This window comes from Muntiacus reevesi, chromosome 8 (assembly GCF_963930625.1).
Source record: "Muntiacus reevesi chromosome 8, mMunRee1.1, whole genome shotgun sequence".
Taxonomy (NCBI): domain Eukaryota; kingdom Metazoa; phylum Chordata; class Mammalia; order Artiodactyla; family Cervidae; genus Muntiacus; species Muntiacus reevesi.
The window spans coordinates 82,919,061-82,938,345 of NC_089256.1; the positions used below are offsets into that span (position 1 = coordinate 82,919,061).

The 19,285-nt window shown below is 36.0% G+C and overlaps 1 protein-coding gene across 1 annotated transcript in view; it reads left to right on the forward strand.

Moving 5' to 3' along the window:
• The window catches only part of IFT80 (intraflagellar transport 80), a 113,873-nt gene that overhangs the window by 50,890 nt on the left and 43,698 nt on the right, over nt 1–19,285 (forward strand). Inside the window, exon 9 of the mRNA XM_065942678.1 lies at nt 14,152–14,331. Coding sequence (XP_065798750.1) covers nt 14,152–14,331 — 180 coding nt within the window. The remainder of the gene's footprint in view (nt 1–14,151; nt 14,332–19,285) is intronic.

Here is a 19,285-nt window from a genome sequence, read left to right on the forward strand (position 1 = left end):
TTGAGCAAGCTCTGGAAGATGGTGAAGAACAGGGAAGCCTGGTGTGGTGTAGTCTGTGGGGCCACAAAGAGTCAGACATGACTGAGCGACTGAACAACAACAAAATTTTCATACTCATTAATTCCTTTGCAAATATTTATTGTCTATTACATGCCAGGCACTTGCCCTTGGTGTTAAAGAAACAGCAGTAAACAAAACACATTCCCTGCTCTTAAAGAGTTTTTACTCCAGCAGACAGGACCATAAAAAACAAACAAACAGACAAACAAGATAGATACATATTATGTAATAAATGTTCCCGAAAATAAAGCTACAAAAGAAAGATGGCATCATTTTAGAAGTGGTCAGGGAATATCAGGCACAAACTATACTTTTCTGTTATATTCCATAATAAATTTTATTTTTACTATTAATTTTTAAAAATGCATGATTCAAAGATATAATATAAAAACTTTAGTTATTATAAGTTATTCCCAGGTGGCACTTAGTGGTGACCTGTCTGCCAATGCAGAAGTCCTGGGTTCGAGCCCTGGTTCGGGAAGATCCCCTGGAGGAGGAAATGGCAACCCACTCTAGTATTCTTGCCTGGAAAATTCCATTGACAGAGGAGCCTCGTGGACTAAAGTCCATGGGTCGCAAATAGTAGACTAAAGTGATATAGCATGCATTATAAATTATAAATAAGTACACAGGATATAGTAATGAATTGCATTATGTTACATTAAGTGGAACAGAATTCAAGGGAAAAGAGCTGAACATAATAAAGTTCTTTTGTCCAGATTTTAAATTAACTGCTGTTGTTGCTTTTATTTATCAGTAGGTGGTGCTGTTGCTTGTGTAAGGGAGAACTTTTTTCATTTGCTCTGTTCTTGAATATCAGTTAGTCATTACAATAATAAGACTTCCCTCCATTCATTCATTCTCCCATTCAATTAATATAATTGTTATGATTTATCATCTTCAGTAACTGGTCTTACTGCTGTATATAACTTTTCATTGTCAATTATGTATGTCAACACGTAATTTGACATGCAATTTGCTAATTCCTGGTATATTAGAACATTGATCTTAAAAATTATTAGTGTGCCCTTAAGAAAAATAAGAAACTTTGCATCTGTTTTCTTTCCCATCTAAACTTAATTTGTAAACATATAATTTTAGGAATTCAATTAATCCAACTTGGCTAAAGATATATACTTTTGAGGATCCTTTTTCAGGTGTGACTCTTTGCAACTCCATGGACTGTAGCTGGCAGGCTCCTCTGTCCATGGGGATTCACCAGGCAAGAATACTGGAGTGAGTTGCCACGCCCTCCTCCAGGGGATCTTCCCAACGCAGGAATCAAACCCAAGTCTTCTGCACTGCGGGCACATTCTTTACCATCTGAGCCACCAGAGAAGTCCAGTATATTTATATACAAGTAGTAAAGAGAAGAGTGAGTTTGACATTTCAGAGGTACTTTTAAAAGTTGTTATAGTTAAGTCATGTTTTTTAGTTTAAATAACTCTTATTTCCCTATTGGGAAATAACTCCCATGCCTGAGCAGTTTGACAGAATACAGGAGGAAAAAATAAGGTATCTTCCCTCAAAGGTACATAATATCTTTTGATAGGATAATGCTTTAAAGACAAATACTCAATTATTCTCTGCCTTGTGCTGTTTAGTATAATTGCTTATTTTTTATTTTAATGCAGAAATAGTATTGATATGTTTGTAGAGCCCTGGAGTCTAGGCTCCAGTGGTGAATTTACAAATTACAAAATGAAAGGCTTTTTTTGAGCCTTCAGGTTCTTCATGTAAAATAGATGAGTGTGGCTAAGCCATCCTCTCTCTCCTTTCAGCTGCACAGTTCTATGACACCTTTCCCGTGGGCCCCAGACACTCTGCTTGCTTCCTCTTAGGAGCAGTATTAGTGTGCTGCTGCTTTGTTTTTTAATATAAGGTTTGTACAAGAGGAGGTGGGTTTCCCAGGTGGTAAAGAGCTTGCTTGCCAGTGCAGGAGATGTGGGTTTGATCCCTGGGTCTGGAAGATCCCCTGGAGGAGGGCAGGGCAACCCACTCTAGTACCCTTGCCTTGGAGAATCCGATGGACAGAGGAGCCTGATGGGCTGCAGTTCATGTGGTCTCAAAGAGTCGGACACAACTGCAGCGACTTAGTACTCAGGCATAAGAGGAGGTGGTGCTGTACATGATGTGCCAGAAGTGGGAAGAACTCAGGCAGTGCTAGAGAAGTGTGGCTGATCCTGTAAATTCAGACTATTTATCCTGTATTTTATTATAGTTGGATGCAAGTAGCAGAAACCATTGATCAAAAAGAACAATTTTCTCTAAGCTTACAGAGTTATCTTCCAGAAGCCAGACCTCAGTGCTAAGGAAACACAGATCATGGTCCCTTTGTGCGTTTTGCCTCTGCTTCTCTCTGCTTATCCCCCTTTGTCCTTTCCCAGCAAACCAACCCCTCCCTCAGCCCTCCCCGTTTTACCTGCTTGAAGGTGATCACCGTTAACAGTTCTCAGGTGTCCATCTCTATCCAAGAGAGCAGCCAGACTGAAATAAGAAGCTTAGTCCTGGTTTTAAACACCTTTAGAGAAGGAGTCACTGGCCCAGCCTGATCTAATCAGACATATCTAGGCAGGTATGCCATGTAAAAATGGCCGTCAAGAGTCTAGCAGTGACCACGGGGACCCCTGGAGAGGGCCAGATCCGAGAAAATGCGGGAGGGAGACAGCCAACCCGGGAGGTTGCCATTTGTGTTTCAAAGCCTCCTTAGCCACGTTTGCCAAAGATTTTCACTTTTAATCCTCCGAGAGTTTTTCTTTTTACATGAATAAATTTCTGCTTTTATAATGAGAGTTATATTTTCAGATTTGCTATAAAATCAACTTTGCTAGAAACCATAAAGTATAAACCATCAAGGAAACTGAGCTACCTTTACATTCTGTTGTCCAGAATTGAGAAATTTGGTAAGCAATACGAAATCAGAATTGTATTACAGAATTTACTTTTAATTGTTTAAAAATCAATACCTAACATGTAGGAGGTGTTCCATAAATGTTGCATTTTAATGCATCATTGTACAGATAAAATGTTTTCATTTTTAATGACTTACATTCACTCAATTGATGTAACTCAGTTAATGGCTTACATTGCAGCATTTTGACTAGTTTTACTAGAACTGACCCAGTTAGTCAGTTTGGTTGATGTTTTTGAGAAAGCTAGTTTAAAATTTGTAAATCTTTGGCTTTTAATTTGTTCCTTTGATTTTTTTTTTTAATTTTAAAAGTCATATTTGGCTTAAGCTCTGGGAAGGAAGGCTTGCTGAAGGACACAGGCACATTCCTTCATTCATCCATTCAGCAGATATTTGTGTGTGTGAGTTCTGTGTGATACTCTTGACTCTTCAAATAATAATACCCATACCTGTCAAATGGTAAAGAATCCACCTGCAATGTGGGAGACCTTCGATCCCTGGGTTGGGAAGATCCCCTGGAGGGCCATGGCAACCCACTCCAGTATTACTGCCTGGAGAATCCCCATGGACAGAAGAGCCTGGCGGGCTCAGTCCATGGAGTCGCAAAGAATCAGACATGCCCGAGCCGCTGAGCACAGCTCAGTCCTCTAGGAGTAGCTCACTTTTTCTGAGTACTGGTGTGTAAACAGGTAATAAAATAACTAGTTATTTAGTGGCAAAGCTTATAACTGTAGGAGAATGAATAAAGAATAGAATAATGGTGGATTTTTAGATATGTCTCTACTTATTTTGGATGAAGCTAAATTGGTGAAACTTCCTCTCTGGTGGAGTAACTTTAAAACATTAAAAAAAAAAACCCTTTTTTAAAATGACCAATAAATCATATGGTGTTGATGTTATTTTTCACCAAAAAGCACAAATATGAATTAGCTTTTTTCTGATTTTGTTACTTAAAATCTAAATATAATTCTCTATTTCTAGAATCACAGAACTTATGTTTGACAAATGTTCTCTAGATGCCCGTATGTTAAAATCATGCAAAACCTCCTGTTATACCTGGACCTTTCGAGCTCTGACTCCTTTTGCAGTGTGTCATTGTTCCTCCACCCTCCCTTTGGGTAGAATTGGTAGTTTCCTTTTCTAAAATCTCTCTCATATTTTCTTTTACTTGTAAATACTTCATAAATCAAGCATCCATGTTCACACATTCTGATTAGTCACTGCCAGAGATACCAATCATGTAAAGAATCCTTAACTTTGATTTAAGAAAAGATGTTATTTCCTTTTATTTCATTGCCTTCAGTGAAATTACCTTTCCTTTTTTATTTACTCTTCCTTCTTTTAAATAATTCTATAGATTTTTTTTTCAGCCCACTAGTCCATATCTAATTATTTACACTGTCATCTGTTAGGGGCTATAAATTTGACAATTAAAATTGCTTCTTGAGGACTTTCCCCACCCCTCCCCCCAGTATTCTGAGATTATCTTTATTTTCTCCAAGGAAGACTCTGTCTCTTAGTCTAATTTTTAATACTGTTGGAAAATATTCGTGAAAAATGATAGCTTTCTTTTTCTTAATACAATCTCAGTGCTTTTTGTATAGTTTACATGGTAAGATATTAAATGCATGTTTTGCTTAATGTTATAAACTCATTTTGATAATTTTTTCTTTCTAAAAGCAACTTGTTCAAAAAATTTTAAATATTTTATGTATATACATATCCTTAATCCTTTAGTACCACATGAATAATACTAAAATCCTACTATCACTTGGTCACAATGTCATCTAATTAGTTAGTTTCTTTCTAGTTGTGAATAAACCTTTTGAAAGTCACAACCACAGACCACAAACTACTCTTTAAAAGTGGTAAAAATACTGTTTCATGTGTTTATGCTTATATTTGAACCTTTAAGAAAAAAATGAACAAGCTTTTAAAATCCCCAAATTGACCGCTGTAATTTTGTGGTAGGCCAGATAATGGGGTTCCCAAAAATGCCCATGCCCTAATCCCGAGAACCTCTGAATGTTACCTTAAATGGCAAAAGGGACTTTGCAGATACAAATAAGGGACCTTTAGCTGTAACACCATCCTGGATTATTCAGGCTGACCCAAACTAATCATACGAATACTTTAAAGCTGAGAGTTTTTCCTAGCTGGGTTAGTGTTTCAGGGAGGAAGAGACATTCAAAGTGAGAGCAACTCAATCTCTGTTGCTGGCTTTAAAGAAGGAGGAAGGAGACCACAGGCAAGGAATGCAGGTGGCCTCTAGAACCTTCAGTATGGGAATAGGGAGTCAGTCCTACAACTCACTGTAAGAAACTGAATTCTGCGAACATCCTGAATGGTCAAGGAAATGGATCCTCCCCCAAAGCCTCCAAAGAGGAATGCAGCCTTGCCAACACCTCTTTTGTTTTAGTTTAGTGAAATCTGTGTGGGATTTATGACCTATAGACCTGTAAGATAATAAAGTTGTGTTGTTTTAAGCCTTGGTGTTCATGGTAGTTTGTTACAGCAGTACTAGAAAACCATGTTTGTAACTGTGGCACAAGGCCAGTCTTAGCAGTGAGTTATGTGGGTGGTGTTTGGGGAAGGTTTTCACCCCCTCTTTATTGATGACAAACTTTCTCCTATTAGTTTTATTGGTTTGCTTTAACAATTTATTATTTCTTGAAATAGTTTCATGGGAGTAATACACTGAACTTATTGTTATCAGGATCTTTTCTGAGTAATTTGGCTAACTGAGAGTAAATTTTGGATGAGAGTGTGACAAGAGAGGCATGGATGCTATTACCAGGGAGATGAGTTTTAATGGGGGAGAATTTTGGGCTAGCCATAGAACACCGTCAAGGTCCTGGATATTTGGGGAGGTGCCAATGACATTTGCCCAAGACAAAACTAAACTGGCCAGCCTCACAACTTTTCAAGACTGCGTTTAGACAAAAAATACAGGCATGCCTCAGAGATATTGCTAGAGATATTTCAAGTTTGGTTCTAGACCATCACAATAAAGCAAATATCACAATAAAAGGAGTCATGTGAACCTTTTGGTTTCCTAGTGCATGTAAGTTATGTTTACACTATACTATAGTCTATTAAATGTGTAACAGCATTATGTTTTGTTTTTTTTTAAAAACAATGTGCATATCTTAATTAAAAAGTAATTGGTTAAATAGTAATTGGTTGGTTAGAAAAATTGTTAACCATCATCTGAGCCTTCAGTGGTCATAATGTTTTTGCTGGTGGAGCACCTTGCCTCGATGTTGATGCCTGCTGATTAATGAGGGTGGTGGTTGCTGAAGGCTGGGGTGGCTGTTGCAATTTTGAAAAATAAAAATTAATTGACTCTTCCATCACAAACAATTTGTAGCATGCAGTGCTGTTTCATAGCATTTTACCCACAGTAGAACTTCTTTCAAAATTGGAGTTAATCCTCTTAAACTCTGCCACTGCCTCATTAAACAAGTTCATATTATATTCTAAACCCTTTATTTTCATTTCTGTAATCTTCATAGCATCTTCCCTAGGAGTAGTTTCCATCTCAAAAAAACACTTTCTTTGTTCATTCAGAAGAAGCAACTCTTCATCCATTAAACTTTTATTATGAGATTGTAGTAATAATTCAGGCACATCTTCAGGCTCCAGTTATAATTCTAGTTCTCTTGCTATTTCTACCACATCCGCAATTAAAATGGTAGCATCAAAAATCACTGATCATAGATCAATGTAACAAATACCATAATAATTAAAAAATTTGAAATATTGCTAAAAACATCAAAATGTGACACAGAGACATGAAGTGGGCAAGTATTATTGGAAAACTGTTGCTTGATAGACTTGCTGAACACAAGGTTGCCACAAACCTTTAATTTTTGAAAAAATACAACATCTACAATGAGCAAGAAAGTAAAGTGCAACAAAACAAAGTAAGCTGGTTTATTGCTAAATCTCTCAGAAGCGTGACAGCAGCTGACCATGTGTTGTTGTTCAGTGACATAGCATTTCTTCATAGACAGCTCAAAACAACATTGGTGTTTTACTTGGATGAGTTGTTGTGAATGCAGATCACATTTGTATTCCATAAGCTTCTTTCTAAAATAACTACTATTTCTATTATTTTTCTTCTGTTTTTTACTCATTCATAATGTTATTTTTTTAAAATTATTTTCACTTAGCCAAGTCAAAAGTAATTTATGTTTATGTTTTCATATTCTGTATTCTAAGAAAACCATGTTAGCTACAATTTATTGCTTGAAATTCTGAAAAAAATTAGAAAACCTCACCAGTATGGTCAAGTGATTTTCCCAGAAGTATCACTGATAGATACCAGCATCTGTGTGGGGGGAAGCAGAGGAAAGGTACCAGGCTTCTAAGATCATAAAAAAAGAATTCCCAAATCACCAACAAAGGCCTGTAAGTGAGACAGGCCAATCTGAGAACAGCAGCTGAAACTGGAAAGACATTTCTGTAAAATCCAATTCTAAGTGCTAGGGGATCATGACAGGATCTGGCAGTGCTGGAGATGTCTGGGTCTAATGTACTCTTGAAACTAACAAGTCAAGCTTCCTTTTGGTACAAAGCCCTGCACTACAGAAATTGCTGAGATTAAAATTCAGTTTGATTACAGCAGAGGCAATTGAGCAAAGATGAGAATGGATCCAAATAAAATTGGGGAAGAAGCAGAAAATGCTCGTCTCAAAAACTGGAGGCTTTATTTTTAATCACCGCAAGAAAACAGCAGAAGAGAGAGCTCTAGAGCTATCCTGCTGGGACATTCCTCCCTCCCATCAGTGTACAGGAAAACCCCTTTCACTTGAAAATGAGCAGATCAGGGCCAGAGTCAAATCATAATGTTACCAAAGACGACAAAAGCATGCCATAAACAGACAAGCACTGCAACCAGTTAATTCAAAAGAAGCTGAAGGATATTAAAAACATGACAAAAGCTATGAAATAATCATGTAAATCATTACTAGGAAAAGTAAGAAATGAGATGATGGGAAAATGGGAGTTTTTAAGGAGAAGTGACAGAACTTAGGAGGGAGTTATTTTAAAAAGGAAAAATTATTACAGCAGTGAAGACCAAACTAGAAGGAGTATAAGAGCAAATGAACAAGGTGGATGGTACTTTAAGATAAATAGAATGTGAAATGGAAGCAAGGAAATTGCAAAAGAGATATAAAGTTTGATAGGAAGTAATAGATACAGAAGATAGAGGAAGTTTGATGTAATTTATATTAAATATAAGTTATATAAATATGCCTATTTATATAATAAGCATCTTTAAAGGAGAAGCCCAAAGCAATGAACAGAAAAATACTAAAAGCCACTATTCCAGAAAGATTTCCTCAAACATAAGAGACTTGAATTTGATATTGAAAAGGCATACCAGATATACCCAGGACAACTGACCCAGATGGCCAACACCCAGGTATACGCTAATAAAACTATAGGACTTTAAAGAAGTAAAAAGTTCTGTGGCATACAAGGAAAAGAGCAAATCACTCATAAAGGGAGGAAACTCAGAATGCCATCAGACTTAAATAGTGTCACTGTACAATGGTTAACATAGGATACTACAGCTATTCTGACTTTTACTATAAAGGTCCATAGGCATACTGGTATAAACATGCAAGAACTCAAGGAATGTTATTCCCATTAGTGTTTTAAGGAGTTTATAGGGGAATTAGCTTCAGATTAACAATCCGAAACTCACTTGTATGCATATACAGAGTACATAAAAACATATTGATCATACTATCAGTAGCTATAAAAGAATATCTATATCCATATATTATACTACAATAGATCACGACTTAATATCAGACATATTCGTACCACCACTTCTACCCCTTTCATAGATAAATGCTGGTGCATGTGCATGCATGCACACACACACACTTAACTCTGCACATGCACACTTATGAAGGAAAACAGGATAAAACATAAAATAGCTATCTATATTGAGGAGAGAATGGGAGAGAGGAAAGGGATAGAAGTTGGACTTCCTTGATTATACATTGTTTTATATATATTTCTTGGTAAATTGAACTTTGAAACCATGTAAATATGTTGCATAATTATAAAACAAAGTTAAATTTTTAAAAAGTAATTCCTAAAACCAAAGTAAGTGAAAAAAAAGTGAGATTAATTGTGTACTCAGTCATTTGTATACCTACCTAGAGAGGAGCTAGTTCAAGTGACTTTAAATGATGTAATTTTCTGTTCCTTGTGCTTACAGTGGAGACATAACAGAAAATTATCCTACCATATTGGAAAACATTTTGGCAGTTCCTTAAAATGTTAAACATAGAGCTACCATAGACTCTGCAATTCCATTCCTAGTTATGTGCCCAAGAGAAATTAAAACATATTCACACAGTAACCTATACATAAATATTCATAGGATCATTATTCATAATAGTAAACAAAGCTGAAAAACTCAAATGCCTCTCAAATTATGAATAGAGAAACAAAATAGTTATCCATACAATACAATATTACTTGGCAATAAGAAGTCATGAAAACTGATACATGCTAAAACATGGATGAACATTAAAAATATTATGTTAAGAGAAATAAGCCAATCACAAAAGGTCACATAGTGTATTATTTCATTTACATGAAATGGCCAGAATAGAAAATGAAAGTTGATTAGTGGTTGCCAGGAGCTTGGGGAGGGGGATGGGGGATGGGAATGTCTGCTAATGGGTATGGGTTTCTTTTTGTGGTGATAAACATGTTCTGAAGTTAGTAGTGGTAATGGTTACAAATGTGGCTACACTAAAAATCCACTGAATTCTATACTTTAGAATTCTATTCACTTATTTCATAATAAGTGAAATATAGCTCAATAAATTGTCACTTTTTTAAATGGAAATTTAAGGGCAAAAGAATGAAAAAAGAAATTTTAAAGCTCATTTGCTTTGTGGTATTGATATTGTTATTCTGGGTATTTACTTAAATTGATGCTCTTAACTGGGATTTTTGGCCAGGTGAAAGGAGATAGGGAGGTAAGATTGGAGAGGGTAAACAGAAATCCTACATTAATTTCCTGGCTTTGAATTGGAAATTTCAGTTTGAGTTATTGAAAAAATGTCCTAGTGCTGTCTGTTTTAAAGGCCTAGAAAAGACTTTAATAATCAACTCAGTAACAGTGGACACCCTTAGCATTTGTGGGGTTTTTTTCAGTACCATTTTTCATATTTCCATAAAGTGAACCATGACTCACTGAAGAAAAGATGGATGCCAGGTGTGGGGCAGGAAATATAAAAGTGAGTCTGGACCATTTTGTCATTGTATGAAGTAAGGAAAGTGATCAAAGACTACAGGATTTTGTCTAAAAGTCTAAAGACTAACTGAAAGAGGATCCCACTGGCTGATATTGAGCTAATTGGAGCGTTATATTGATTGAAACACATCAAATATGTTAAAATTAATAAGTTCATGATACTAAGCAATCAGATTTCTTGGTTACATTTGGAGGTTACAGGGGAACCAACTAGTGTAATAAATCTCTGCTTACCCATTACCCAACAGTTATTACATAACGGTCGATTCTTGCCTCACCATACCATCACCTACTTCTCCATGGCTCATTTTTGAGCAAATCCTTGACATATCATTTCATCACTAAATTTTTCAGTGGATATCTAACTGAAAGTTAGACTGAAAGTCTAACACAAAGACTTTTTAACCTAACTCAATATCATTGTTAAGCCTAAAAACAATTAACAGTAATTTCTTAATATTGTTAATTATCCAGTCACTATTCAAATTTGTATTTTGAAAACTAATAATTAATGGGAAACAGTCAAGATTTTATTCTGCACTTTGGTATATGAACTATATCCCAAGGTAACCAAATAGTTGAGGAGATGCTTCTTTTTGTAGAACTATTACGGTTAGTAAGTGAAGAAAGAAAGATTGTAAATTACCAGGGAATCCCAAGAAGGATTGTAATATTGCCATTTTGCAACTGCACATGAATTAGTTCAACTAGGCAATGATCATCATTTCCGAATAAGATAAAAAGACATTCGGATGTTGAATGCTTCCTGCTGGAAGTACACAATATCACTTACAAAGTTTTCTTGCCAAAAAAATCAAACTTGAATCTGATCAAGACTCTAGATCTAACTATCAATTAACAGGAAATACAGAGGACAGAGTAACATGTTGACACCACGAGAATGCATATGGTAAATTCAAGCCTGTGGGAATCTACAGGACATGACCCAGTTTCTTCAACCACAGAAAATTGCAAGGGGAAAGAACATGTGTAAGGGGAACATAGATCAAAAGAAGTCTAAAAGACTTCTCAACCAATCAAAATGATTGTACCTTATTTGCATCTTAATTCCAGCAAACTGAAGACAAAAGAGGACACCTGGAAAAATTTGAACACTGACTAGGTACTTTGATAATATTAAGGAGTTATTGTTCATTGTTTTTAGGTTTAATAATGATACTGAGGTTGAATTAAAAAAAACTTTATGTTTTTAGTAATACATACTGACGTTCTTCATGATGAAATGATAAATGATATCAGGGGTTGCTCAGAAAGATCTGGGCCATGATGGTGGTACACATGAGATAAGAATTACCCATTAGTTGCTAAGTATTGGAAGCTGAGTAATGGGTATTCATTATACCAGCCATTCGCAAAGTGTGGTTGCTGGACCAGAAGCTTTACCACCACCTATGAACTTGTTAGAATGCAAGTACTTTGGCCTTACCCTAGATCTACTAAATCAGAGAGACTGGGGTGGAGCCCAGCAATTTATTTTAACAATCCCTCTTCAGTTCAGTTCAGTTGCTCAGTGGTGTCTGACTCTTAGCCACCCCGTGGACTCTAGGTAATTCTATAATAATACACATTAAAGTTTGAGAACCACTGCTTTATGTAACTCTTCCTAATATACTTTATTTGAAATTCTAATGAGATGTTTCAAAGAAAAAGCTTGATGAATGTAAGAAAATAAATTCATACCTAAGAAAGAGAAGCTAGTTTAGAGGATAAAGCAAAGGTCATGTAATTTTCTTAAGCACTAGCAAATGAATTGTCATGGTATTAATAGTGAGCCAGCGGCTAATGATAGTCTTAAAGGAAATCACGAGTTTTGCTTTTCTTTTAGAATAGTATCTCTACATTAAAACCACCTAGAGAACTTTTAAGAACATATCCAGGCCCCACCTCAAATTCTAGGTTTAGTTGGTTGCATTTCTGGGTTTTGGTTTTTTTTTTTTAAAAAAGCTTCTCAGATAATTCTAATATACAACCAGAGTTCAGAACCCGTGTCCTAACTTTACAATGCTTAAGATTCTTGAAGTGCTCGTTAAGAGTTTCCTGAACGAACTTAATGTCCATCGACATATGAATGGATAAAAAAGATGTGTGTGTATATATATATCAATGTGTGTGTGTGTATATATATAAAATATATATATACACATACACAATGGAATACTACTCAGCCATAAAAATGAAGAAAATAATGCAATTTGCAGAAACATGGATGCAACTAGAGATTATTAAGTGAAGTCAGTCAGGAAGGAAAGACAAATACTGTATGATATCATTTGTATATGGAATCTAAAATACGGCACAAAGGAACATATCTACAAAACAGAAGCAGACACAGAGAACCAGCTTGTGGTTACCAGGGGTGGGGAGCGGGGAGAGGGAAGAACCGGGAGTTTGGAGTTGACAGCTGCAAACTATTACATTTAGAATGGATGAACAACAAGGTCCTACTGCATAGCACAGAGAACTATATTCAGTATGCCATGATAAACCATAATCAAAACAAATATTAAAAATAGAGTATACATATATAACTGAATCACTTTGCTGTACAGTAGAAATTAACACAGCATTGCAAATCAACTATATTTTAAAGGATAGACTAATAACAACAAAAAGTTTCTTGGTCCTCCTCCTTTAGAGGCTCAGATTCAATAGGATGATATAGCACATATAATTTGCATTTCTAACAAGATGACAGGTGATATAGATGGTGCTGGCTTGAGCACATTTTGAGTAATACTACCTTCAAAGAAGGGATAGTTAGGTCAAAGACAGAGATAAGCATAAGTGAGAGGGATAATCTTCAGGGTTCTTGCTGCTAGCATCAGTAAATTACATCCAGGGAGACTGCCTCGTTTCTTTCTCGTGGTTAGAAGTGCAAATATGAATCCAGTGTTCCATGGCTTATTTGGAGAAGAAAAGAGACTTAGAGCTTTGAATCCCTTTAAAAGCACAAATGACAAGGGAAATGCAGCCAGTATTTTATAGAAAATTTAAATGGAATATAACTTATAAAAATTTTGAATCTCTATGTTGCACACCTGAAACTAATATTAGGTTAGTAAGATTTTTTGGGTGGTTGGTGTCTGTGTATTTTTAAAATCATAGTAAGATTGGAAGAACCGAAAGAGAGTATAAGTAAATTTAGCCAAATCATCCTTTTAGTAAGTGTATATTTCATCTGAAGAATGAAAGAAAATGCATATAATATCATTTTTGTAAAAGTTTTTTTTCTTACTATCTTATTCACACACTGACATGCACAAGAGTTTTTTATCCAGTTGATGCTTATTGATTTTCCTAGATTGCTTTCTCAGACAGATTCTATAAAATGTCTTACTTACTGCACTGTGAATAAAAAAAAAAGGAAAAATCTGTTTACTTGTATTTTCATGGTTTAAGATATGTATTAGAGATGCTTCAGTCATATTGTGTGTTTAGTTTCAATATGACAATTACTTTAATATTGTAGTAAAATTTTAGGTGTAGGGCCTGTAGAGACCCTTATGAACTAATAGTAAGATGTCTTTGTTTTTTTCCCTATGGGATGTTTATATTTACCCATTGAGTATTAACTGCTTAAAAGTGAATCAAACGATGTAAATAGAAATGGTATGAGTGTTCTACAGTTCTTGAGAGATTTTATACCCTTATCACATCATGTATTCTACTATGTACTTAGAAAAAAAATCATGTCTTTATCTTCCACTCAGTACACTATCATTTTATTAAGAAAAATATTCCTCAATAATTCTAGAATAAAGATATGTTCTTTTAAAAAATCATCTTACTTTGTTAACATATGCCCAATTTAAAACTTCTTTAAAATATTTTAAAATAAATTGATTCTGTTATGTTCTTTCTTCCCCAGTGGTCATATGCTTTAGAAAAGCCCAACACTGGTAGCATATTTAATATTGCGTGGTCAATTGATGGTACCCAGATTGCTGGAGCCTGTGGAAATGGACATGTTATTTTTGCACATGTGGTGGAACAACGCTGGGAGTGGAAAAATTTTCAAGTAACATTAACTAAAAGAAGGACCATGCAGGTATGATTATGTTTCATAGTTGATTAAATCTGCTTCCCCCCCACACACACATATTCAGTTTACAATACAGAATATGGAATTATCTTTGTTTATTGTGGTATCATTGACCTGATGGATATGAGTTTGAGCAAGCTCCAGGGACTGGTGATGAACAGGGAAGTCTGGTGTGCTGCAGTTCATGGGTCACAAAGAGTTGGACATGACTGAGTGACTGAACTGAACTGATTATATTTAAATCATGTATATTAAAATTCAGTCATATTAGAGATACTAACTATACCATTAGTGACTTTTTTATGACATAAAGTAAGAACCATTCACTAACATAGACTATGAGTGCCCACAGCTCCTGAAGTTATGGGGTTGAGGCAAGGATGAAATTGAGTCCCCCTAAACCTGAGTTTCTCTGCCAAGTTTATGATTAACCTCTCTATTCAAAACATTATTCCCTTTTTGTCCCCTACCTGTACCCTTCAAGTTTGAGAATTATCAAAGAAAAGGGGGCATTGAAACTGAGCAGGACCCTGAGGGATCCTCCCTAGTACCAAAGTCCATATTTTTGAGTTGTTCTGCAGAAACTAAGACCCCCACCCAAGTGGAGGATGGTGATTACACGCTTGCATTATAGACCCCAGACTGGTTGGAATCAGAAGGTTGAAATTCCAGAAACATCCCTCTATCACCTCACCATCTCTTATTGAGATTTAGGGAGAAAACCAGATACTTTTGGGGTAAAAATCTTTATAGATTAAGACAGAAAGGTTGAAATGTGGCCACTGGAGTTCGGGGGAAATGTTTTACAGATCAGAGAACATCGGTGGGAGGGGTTATTTAATCAGTTGTAAGCTTCTTAAGGGCATGGTACTATATTTCACTCATCTTTACCTCTCTATAGGGCCTAGCCCAGTGCCGCACATGTAATAAGAGCTTGACAAATACTTTAAAAGTTAGTTGATAGAAAGGTAGGAGGAGTGGCCAAAGATGATGCGTTGATGGCAAACCATCTGCCAAAGAAAAGGGAGGTTTACCTTCTCCCTTTTCTTTCTCCTGTCCTTATCAGTTGCCGCTATCTTTAGTATTCAGAATTTAGATGATTGTAATTACAATTTAGATGATTGTAAGTACTATAAAAATTTGAAAACATACCTTGCGATTTCTTGGCTGGATCTGTTCAAGTATTCTTTAGGCTAAGTATCCAGATTTTAAAATTTGGATAGTAGGGTCATTAGTGATAATAATTAGGTACCTTATACAGTTTCCTTGTTCTTTCTTATTTAAAAAATTTTAAACTTATTATAGAGAATTTAAAACACACAAAGAGAGAATAGTATAATGAATCTCTTTGTACTCATTTCCCAGCCCCAACAGTCATCTGCCCGTGATCAAGCCTGCCCCATCCGTGTCCATATCTACTTTTCCCCTGCCCCAATTATTTTGAAGAAAATTTAGATATCATTTCAGCTGCAAAAATTTCAGTGTATACAACTAAAAGATAAGGACTCTTTTTTTTTAACATACCCACAATACCATTCCTTAATTACTTAATACTTAAATACTAATTCCTTAATATTATCAAAGGAATATCCAAAAAATGCTCAAATTTTCAATTGTTTCGTCCATATCACATTTTTAAAGGTTTGTTTTTGTTTGAATTAGGATCCAAAATGGTTTACATGTTACAATTTGTTGATATATGTTTTAAGTATCTTTGTATTTTCCTCTTGCGGTTTATCTGTTGAAGACACCAAATTAGTTGTTTGTGTGTCTCCAGAGTCTGGACTTTTGCTGACAGTATCCCCATGGTTTGGTTTGACATACTTCTCTGTCTTCTGTATTTCCTGTAAATGAGTAGTTAGATCTATTTGATAGTATAAATATATATTTTTGTTAGTTAACCTGGGAACTAAGACATTATTTATAGTATTGTGTCTGTGATAAAGAATGCATTGTGAGTTCTAGTCAGCTGACTTGGGGACACAGTTTTATTCATATAGCCCATGGGGGCTAGCTAATATAATATTGCCTTAATTTCAGAAATGCCCCAAGATGAGAATATATTTAAAAAGAGAAATTTTTCTTTAATAAAAAAAGAACCATCTTAGCATTAGAGGATTTTTACATCAGATAAGGTGAACAGTGAGGTTTTTAAATAGCTTATCTAAACTGAATTGTCTTTATACTTAAAATAATGTTTACAGATAATCTTTCAAAGCTTTGGAACCAGAACACTCTTTTTACTTTTGTAAAGGGACCTTACTCTCAATGACTGTAAGACATTTATTTTGCGTTTTTGCTAAGCTGGGTCTATCTTTTCATAGGTTTTTTTTTTTTTTTTTACAACAGTTTCATTTACTTATTCGTTAACCTACGTGCAATGCCTTGAGTTAGGCAATGGGTGATACAGTTTTGAATAAGACAGATTTGGTTCCTGTTCTCACGAGACCTTCTGGATTAATATGTTGAAATTTTTCTTTTCATAAATTTACCTCAGATTGATTAAATGAAAGTAAAGAATAAAGAAACAAAAGAAATTTATTGGTCCATGTGAAGTCAAGAGATAGACTGATGAGGTGGTATTGGATCCAGAGGCTTAAATAAGGTCAACTGAACTTCCATCACTTTCTCTTCCTGCAGTCTCCTTTTTTCTGTATTGGCTTCATTTGCACAAAGGCTGTCTCTCTGTTATGGCCATGGTAGCTCTAGGCTTACATTCTACCAACTTAAAGCCCAACAGAAAGAGTTTTTTTCCCTCTAGCCCCCCTAGTAATTTCAGCAGAAGTTTCAGCATTGGATTTTTTGTGCCAAGTCTGGGTCAGGTATATTTAGTTGAGAGTTGGAGGGAATGGAATCAACCCCATCAAAACCACTTGGTCACTTAGAATAATGGGTATGTTTCTCCAAAGAAAAACCAAGGCATAGTTACCAGAAAAGATAGCATTTGATTCTGGGCAGACAGAAACCACCAGCTATCCACTATAGTCTATCCTTTAGCTACTTAGCAACCGTAACTGTATTAGTTATTGATGACTGGCTAATAAATAAACTTAGTGGTGTAAAACAGCAATATTTATTATCTCTTAGTTTCTTTGGGTCAAGAATCCAGGCATGGCTTAGTAAATCTTCTGACACAGAGTTTCTCACAAGGCTGCAATTAAGGTGTTGGCCAGGGTTTTCAGGAGCACGTGAAGCGTCCTCAGCTGGAGAGGACTTGCTTCCAAGCTCACCGACATGGTTGTTGGCAGGCTTCCATTTTTCAAGGGCTGTTGAACTGAGGGCCTCAGTTTCTTGTTGGCAGTTGTCTGGAGGCCTCCCTCAGTTCCTTACATGTAGCCTCCACACTGGGCAGCTGACAACCTGGCAGCTTTGTGAGAGCAATTATGAAGGGCACAGAGCGTGTGAGTGAAACGTAAGTCACAGTTCTTTATAACCTCAACTTAGAAGTGTCATCTCATCGTTTTAGCCTTTTTTCTGATCATTAGAAGTGAGCTATGAGGTCTAATTCACACACAAGTGGGGAGACTTACATAAGGATGTGAATACCAGTAGGTGGAAATCACTAACCCCTTTATAGTCTACTCACAACACATATTAATGCTTACCCTTATTCATGTATACGTATAATTCAGAGATGCTCTACTTAACTAATACAGCTATTCCTTTTGCTTTTGAAAACAAACCCATCCCCTCTCTAAAAGATGATAACCTAGACTCATTCAAGTCATTCCAGCTCTAACTCGTTGGTCTGGAAAACTAAATAAATATGAGTTTTAATTATTCTCCTCCTCCTCCCCATCTTCCCAATTTATAATGATGAAGGGAATACAGGGCAACTGGAATGGAGACAATTTGGAGAATGGGGGAAGGAAAAACAGCACACTGTGATTACAAGGTCCATAACAAAAGCCCAGCTGGCCAGGAATATCCTGAGAATTCTTTGTTTTAGCTCTGAAGTTAGTTGCTTGGTTAATTTGGCAACTCTGGCTTGCCTTTTGGGGAAGATCTCCCACTTGGAAGGATTTCCTCTCTGGAGTCTGTACATTTTAACAGCCCACTTAATGTTGTTAAGATGGAGCCATAGATGGAGCAATAGGGACAACAGCCACAACTTTTTGTTTGCCTGGTTTAGAGTTTCACAGTTTCCTTAGAAGCTTTGTAGACTGTTGATTTGTGTTAACTCAGAAACCAGAGATCATGTTGAGCCCTAACTGTTAACTCTAGACCTTGACCTGACTGTTGCTACCTGGTAATAGGTTTCACTGCGCTAAGACATTACCTGTCTCCCTGGACCTTGGCTTTTATGTGATACAATAACCAAGAGTGAGAAGATTTCCTAATTTGTGCCTTGTCTCCAGGCTAAATTCTAGCAATATTTCTTTCCAAAAGGAGAGTCGATGTCTTTGCTGGGAGGAAAGGCCTAGAAGGGAAGAGGGTACGGGTGGAAGAGACGAGGCATTCCTCAGGTCTGAAGTTTCCCGTTTGCTCTTTCCTGCCACTGTCACTTTAGCAAGGGGCACAGATTTGGCTTCTACACAATTTGAACGTTGCCATAGTTCAGAATTATTTAATTCTTAGTCACTCTATCTCCTGCAAAGATAAAAGTTAATGAGAGAGTGTTTTTGATGATTAAATGAGATCATGTATGTAAAACAAAAATAAATGGTATCTATTGCTATGGCTGTATTCAGGATTAAATATGTATTTGGAAATGTGGAAACAGAATTTTCAGACTTAGGTCAGTCTGAGGGGTCAAATATTGTGCTTAGGTGGAAGTATTAGGTGATAAAAGTATGAACAGGTTAATTCTGAAGCTGCCCTGAATTGAACAGAGCAAATGTGGGTACATTTAAAAATTCATCACAGGACGTTTCTGACGTAGGATTCACCATTACTTTGAAATTATAACAGCAATTATCAGTGTGTCTTTTGTTTGTTGTTATGGCCAAGATGTTTTATT